This window comes from Styela clava, chromosome 2, assembly GCF_964204865.1.
Source record: "Styela clava chromosome 2, kaStyClav1.hap1.2, whole genome shotgun sequence".
Lineage (NCBI taxonomy): Eukaryota > Metazoa > Chordata > Ascidiacea > Stolidobranchia > Styelidae > Styela > Styela clava.
Window position 1 is genome coordinate 16,442,407 of NC_135251.1, and position 7,346 is coordinate 16,449,752.

At 34.5% G+C, this 7,346-nt stretch overlaps 1 protein-coding gene across 1 annotated transcript; it reads left to right on the forward strand.

The window, feature by feature from the left end:
• The first annotated feature begins 230 nt into the window (after positions 1 to 230).
• Positions 231 to 2,864, forward strand: LOC120336149 (calcium homeostasis modulator protein 6-like). The gene is made up of 3 exons (XM_039403757.2): positions 231 to 1,132; positions 1,673 to 1,894; positions 2,334 to 2,864. Exons 1-3 carry the CDS (start codon positions 620 to 622, stop codon positions 2,532 to 2,534), a joined length of 936 nt encoding a protein of 311 aa, XP_039259691.2. The 5' UTR covers positions 231 to 619; the 3' UTR covers positions 2,535 to 2,864.
• Positions 2,865 to 7,346: the final 4,482 nt, after the last annotated feature.

The following is a 7,346-nucleotide window of genomic DNA, read 5'->3' on the forward strand; positions in this document are numbered from 1 at the left end:
TCACGATAATGAAGTCAATAATCATTTTTACATATTTTATCGTGACATACAAACTTTTAAATAATGATATGCTACCAGAATGAACTTTTGCTGGCATGCTGGAAATAAGATATAAAAATGCGTTATGTTGGAAGTAAACTATATAGTCTACTTGGTTCAGTTTTGTGATTTTTATATAATTCACAGCACATAGTTCTAGAAGGTCGTCTAATGCAAATAACATAGTACCACATACATAAACAAAATCACCCGGAAACTTGATTTTTGTCACGACTTTAGTTCATGTACTGTTTGTATACTTAGCAATGACGCAATTGAATCCGAGAATTTGAATTGAATTATGCCTACCAGTTTCTATAACATTTCTCTTGGGAGAAGGAACATGTCGTAGGAAAGCGGCATAGTGAATAAAATTTAGTTTTGAAACATTAGAGCGTATGCATTGTACTGAGACTGGCGTTTTAAAAAATCAAGATTTTATGTGGACGCTGCTTGTTACAAAGGACGTTACATACATCGAAAGGAAATGCAACCAATTAATCAATAATTCTTGACTGATGTGTTACAGATTCAGTCCATTCGAAGTTAAGTTTAGTGTTTAGCTGATACCCAACTGGTAATGGCAGCTGCGACAGGACTCAAAGCTATTACAAAAGCTTTTGGCGAATTCAAAGATGTGGCTGTGAATTCCGCAATCGCAGGTGTAACAATAGCCCTAGAAGAAATTTTGAACCGAACTATTTACTATTGTCCATGTGTCGAACCATCAGAAGTAGCAGGATGTAATACTTCATCGAATAGTATAGCTTCGAAGCGACAATGTACACCGATGACAAACTATGCCTATGGATTAGCCTACATGATTGTGCCTTGCTTAATTTTGTTTTTCTTTATGGCGGCATCGACTCCTAGGCTTTGGAAACTTTGGACAGGAATATGTACTAAAAGCCCGGCTGCAAGAAGTCGCAAAGAGAAAATAACTTGGACTTTGGCAGAAACCTTTGGACGTTCATTAATTGCCCCAGTTAGTTGGGTTTGTTTTGCTCTTATTGATGGCCAATCGTACGCGTGTTCTATGACGCCACTTCCATATGACGTGGGGCCCGGTGCCTCATACGAGTCTTGCACAAAGGTAATATTTAATTTTATTATTTTAGGAGAATATTCAGGATGTTTTGGTCAGTGGAAATTTCTAATAATTACTTGACCGATCTACATAAAAAACATTGATAGATTTTCGTTATACTGAGATATACTGAAAAAATATTCTCGGATATATATACGTCCTAACTAAAATGAATCAGTTATCAATACATTATGACGTTGAACTTGTCCGGTCAAGTCTCCAAATCACTAGAAGACAGACGTCAACAATTTCCCAATTTATTTCTAAAATCAATTGCATTGTCAATGGTCGGAGTGTAATACTTTCAAAATTATGATTATGTAGAAATTAAAATGATATATATATATATCTGAATAGATCCGTGGACAGATTCAATATTTTGGGACATTTAGAAGACGAGTTGACGATTAAGAGAATGGTGTCCCCAGATTAAAATTTCAAACTTCGACTCTCGATTGAAAGCATGAAACCAATTTCTAATTTGCCATTCACAAAAATTTTCTTTTAATTCCAGCCCCTCCCTTTAAGCACTTTCTATATATCTAGGTAGCTCAATCGAAAATACCGTTCCACTCAGATGCTTATCGCAATAATAGAAGCGTTTCTCAATTATATGGATGGGCTGTGCTGGGAATCACCGTATTCATAGGATTCATAGGTTATGCAATATCTCGTTGTAAATATCCTCTCACATATTATCACGCAAAATACTACGATTACTATCGTCAATATGAAGAAAAAGAGTTTGACCAAGAGATGGAGGCAAAGGTACTTTATTACATTACTCGAGGTCGCGAGTGATCTGAAACACTATCCACTAGTTCGAGTTGCAAACTCGCTTACTTTTATAAGAATCCGACTCATAATTCAAATCCAAAAATTTTTCATCGTTCTGATGAATTAGAAGTATATATAAATAACGTGAGAAGACTTTTTGTTTGTTAATTCCCAACTCAAATCTGGAACCGATCCAAATTTTGTCGCTAAATTTAAATCAATGCTGCACAAAATTTTGAAACAATGTAACAAACCGAATCCCGAACAAATGGATATTTTATTCAGAACAACTAGCACATGGTAACTAGTGGGTCAGTGGCTCGTTAAGTAACGGGTGATTACTGTACATGGCAGATCAGTAACTATTTACTATCAAAATTTGCAATGTTTATAATTTGCATATCTTAAGGTATTTGTTTATTTATTTCAGGCACAAAAAGAAGCAGAGAAGAACGTTCTGACATTCATGTCTGAGAATAGAGAAAAGGCACTTTGGGATCAGATATCTACGGTGTATTCTTTCCACAGAAATCCAAAAAATGTTGCCTTGTATTCGTACTTACATGAGTTCATTTCAAAAGAGAAAAGCAAAAAGAATGAATCCGTCTTAGATCCTTCAGTGCCGTCATAAAATCATTGATCTCAGATCAGATCAACAATGTTTTTATGATCATATATTTTATTGTGTGTTAAATAATACCTGCGACACTGATATACAAAATCTTTGCTGTGAAGATTATTTTCAAGTTTTTAGTTAAACCATAGTTTTGGTTGCATTTTTATATTTTCTATTACTCACTCTCATGTTTATGGTGGGTTGTAATAATATAGTGTGTTCAACTCATTTAATACTAACATGTGGCCATCAATTAATATCGACTTTGGCATGCGATCCCAGGTTGTGGGATCTTGGTTAGGACTATGAACTGAATTCTGAGAATTCTGATGAGAATGAGTGTATGCGATTGAGATCACGTTGAGCAAGTGAAATCGCATACCAAAGTGGCACCTAGGCTTGCACGTAATTTACGGATTTACGTAATTACGTAATTATTTTGAGTTACGGAAGGGAAGTTACGAATTACGTAAAGTCGTAATTATTGCATTGAAACGAGCTTTCTTCAAAGCAGTCAATTTCGTCGATTGCGAAAAATGAAAGCTCAACAAGTAGAAGTTAGAGTTCCGGTATTCGCAGCCGTTTTTCTCTCTTTTACCTTTCTTGCTACGTAGGTGAAGGAGGGCATGACGCGTTGCCATTCACTAACCTATTATCAACTTCTCTGGCATCAATGACATTAAACAACATGATGCGCAACTCCGGCATTTTTGTCCGAAGATCGTATTCGATAGCACGCTCCAATGCACATACTTGACGAGACGAAAACGAGCGGATGTGTGCTGCTTTCAAGGCGTAGCACGAATGGTGTTCGTGCCTGCTTTGACAGTTGTTGTCGATTTTAATGATATTTTTGAAAGTTGGGGTAAAAAGAAATCGGTAAAAGGTAAGGTGAATACTATTGTTGTATATCACACCCGGGCATCGCACTGTTAAGTACATGTGGGAAAGCCAGCCTTTGTCAAATACTACGAAGTTATTAATTCAGTACGGTAAGTAGTTGCCCATTTGCCGAAATTACATATTTACTTACTCCTTATGGTTTCAAATAGTTCATGCACCTCCAGTTAGATTTTTTTAATCAGTGAGGATATATACTCATTGTTGATTGCTGCTCATTGTAACATACTATTACGCATTCACTTTTATTTGCGTATTGAATCAAAGTGTTAACAAGTTCACCTAACATTTCACTCATACCGGTCTATATTGTATAGTCTGATTTTTCAAGTATTTGGAGCCACGAATGCTTGTAATTTTCTGACTAAACCCTTTTATTAGTTGGTTTATATACCAAATTCAGTAAAATATTTTTTAAATAAAACATGAGATATTGGATTTATTAGCTTTTCCATTCTGAATCATATAGACTGCTTTATTTATTCTTAACGAAAATTAATAAATCTCCTCTCTTTCTTCAGATGTGAAAATTGTGGACAAACCTGTCTAAGCATTGTGAGACTCTTGCAGCACAAGAGGCAATAGCAGAAATAGTAAGTATATCAATCAAGAAATTAAGCCGACATAAAGCAAAACTTTCAACTATTCGTCTAATCTCAATTTCCTATTATTTATTCACAGGACATACTTAAAACAGCTTTGGAAATGAGGATTACGGGTACCTCACTGCACCTGTGTTATATTTGGTTCATCAACTTTTGGTAGTACTATAGAAGAAATTCCGGAAGGGGTATAATCATCATTCATGATAAAATACTATCATATATTTTTTGAACAACTTCAATCTAGACCAGGGATCTCAAACTCGCGGCCCCAGAGAACTTCCAGTGCGGCCCTCGAACGCTTAACAATAATTGTAATAGTATTTTGGAAGTTTTTTTTTTTATCTAAATGTAATAGATTTTTCAAACCTTCTAAAGTGAAATTGATTATTCACACAGAAAACAATTTACTGAAAGTAGTTTTGGAATATTAATTTTTTTTGTCCACATTTTGACCCAATTAAGAATACACATCAAGCTAGCAAAAGAATACTTGAATAAAACACTTGAGTAATTAAATTAAACGCAAAGTACATAAAGAAGGTGACATTTTCGAATAAAATGGGAGTTGTAACATTTCTGCTCTTCACAAAATTCTGAAGCACATTGTTCAATTTGTCATATTTCCATCAATACAATCAAAAAACACAATAAGCTCAGCAGTCAATATGACAAATTCGAAGACCAACTTCGAACAGAAAATTTCCATGTGTTTGTATATTAATATAATTATACAACGACTTAGTTACTAAAAATCAATATCAATAATAATTCAAGCAATCCTATGCCACGCAATGTAGTGCGAAATGTCTTGTCGAAAAAATCTGTCATTTGTTTTTTTACTGATCTATACATGAAATGATAAAAGTAACTTTTTTGCATTACTGGAATTAATTAAACATTCGTAAAGATCCAGATAAACCCATGATCATGTGGCCTCGTTAGTTAGAGTTGGTACTATAAAATCATTTCAGACTGGCCTTAGTATGCTGGTGACACAAAAAAGATGCCAAACGCCAGGACAAATGTAATTATTGAAACATTGAGTTTATACTGTAGTATTTTTGTTAATTTTAGGTTCATATATTTAGATTAAGTTATTTTTAGTGTATGTATTATTCTTTCCTTATTCAAAGCTTGTTCAAAAATGATTTTGATGGTTGTACATAGAATTTTACGATTTTTTATAATAAATACTGTAACTTGCAAATGTTGCAATAATAGTGGAATGCAAATATTAATATGTAATTGCATTTGAAATTGAAGAAAATAATAAAACTTAATCCAACTGTTTAGTTGCATCACAATATATGTCACAAACTAAAACTATCTTAAAAATATCTTTTAAGTATACATTATCAAAAACTGTTTGCGGCTCTTTTTACAATTTTCAAAATGCAATGCGGCTCTCGAAAACCCATGAGTTTGACACCACTGATCTATTCTAGACGATTCAAGCATTGCTTTGGGAAATTATATCACTTCAATTAAATTGAAATAATCTCGCTATATTAAATACAAAATCGTTGCTATCATAAAGCTAAACCAATTCAGCCACTCCAAATATATTGGCCTTCACAAAGCAATGGAGGCAAAATTGAGAGTTCATGAGCTATGAACATTTGTTCTTTTCTTTGTCTTGAACTTTCCATACTCCACAGCCCCTATTAATTTTTTTTAATTTTAATTACCATGTGATGGTCATACATATCTTTACTTGTATTTTCTGTCATGATGTATTATCTCAATGTGCCAAACTATTAATTAGTGTGCATATTTTGCTTCCAGATGACATAAATGTATTGTCATGTTTATTACCTCAGCTTGGAGTATTGACAAGAAAAAGGTGCCAGTAAATTAGGTAAAAAAATTTTCAACTCATTGTTATAATCAGAATTCACAATCAATAGGAATTATAAACAGCCAACAATCAGTGAGAATTATATGCGAAATCCCTCAGAATAAATTTGTCTAAAATCGGAGGAAGGCAAAAAATATAGGTAGTTTCCATCCACACAAGCATTTCAAGAAGACTTGCTCGAGCCAAACTAAATGAGCATCGTCAGGTGATCGGTAAGGCTGCAAGTTGAATTCAGCCCTGCAACCTCCTGCATAGAAGATTATATTAATTAGTGGGCTATGAGCTAAATTCCTAAATTTAAACAAACCTATCTACGATGCATTATGTACCAGCAATGTTACCTACGATTAACTGAATATGTAATATGTCTAATAAATTCACCTACAAAAGCAAGTTCGATAGGTGCAAACTTTGTGTTATGGAATTGTATCGCAGAACAGTTTTGTATGACACCCTCTTTAAATGAAATTTCAATGATTAAGCGCAAACATTAAAATTACTTACTTTGAACTTTGTCATTATCTGCAAAATGTTCCACACAAATCTTTCCGCTATCGCGTTTGTAATCTTCTCTGATAAAAAAAAAACGTCTATGATGTCCAGAATTGCTGCTGCTTTGTAATCTTCTCTGATAAAAAAAAAACGTCTATGATGTCCAGAATTGCCTGTTATTCCAGCTTTCCAAGTAAGCAAAACTTCTTAGATATAGAGATTATTTTGTTTCGTTACAGGCGCAAAAAGGCAGGTACTACACGTAAAAAAGACGCCGAGTAGCAAAAGCGAGCGGAAAACGGACGCGAAAGGCGACGAGAAATATGTGCATTGGAGCGTATCATGAAATACAATGTTTTGCCTGTAGTCTTATGGAGTGACGTCAGAGTTGCCTATCATGTTGTTTAATGTCATTGCTGGCATGGCCAATGTAAATTATTAACGTAGTTAAGGGGGAAGAACTGAGTAGGGCCGTTTGACGCCAACACACCTGGTTTTAACTTCTCCCGTAACTTAACCGTAGATAAGGGATAGAATTGCGTTGAGACCGATTGACGCCAACACACCTGGTTTCAACTTCTCTCGCATCTAATCTAGCTTGGCCATGGCCAATGTACATAATAACCGTAGATAGGGGGAAGAATTGTGTTAAGACCGATGGACGCTAACACGCCCGGTTTCAACTTCTTCGGGTGAAATGACTAATGAACGCAGGAGATCAATCTTTCAAACATGGTCTATCAAACATTTGTATCCATTTTACTTTTATTTATTATTTACGTGTTCCAGTTTCCCGTTACTTATGGTATATATGTTCCGTTTCTATTTTATTCTATTTTATAGTCACGCGTTTAAATAGTGGGAATTCCCCACCAAGTGTGGATTAGCAATGCTTAACCATTCTTTATTGTTAATATCAACACTTGATATATGAACATGGAATATCATACTGTTTTATTTCAGACTTGGGGT

Bases quoted from the DNA above. Each gene is read 5' to 3' on its own strand.
- LOC120336149 (XM_039403757.2), top strand. From the start codon at position 620: ATGGCAGCTGCGACAGGACTCAAAGCTATTACAAAAGCTTTTGGCGAA. The intron at 1,133-1,672 runs GTAATATTTAAT...CTATATATCTAG, and splicing joins CATACGAGTCTTGCACAAAG to GTAGCTCAATCGAAAATACC. The intron at 1,895-2,333 runs GTACTTTATTAC...TATTTATTTCAG, and splicing joins ACCAAGAGATGGAGGCAAAG to GCACAAAAAGAAGCAGAGAA.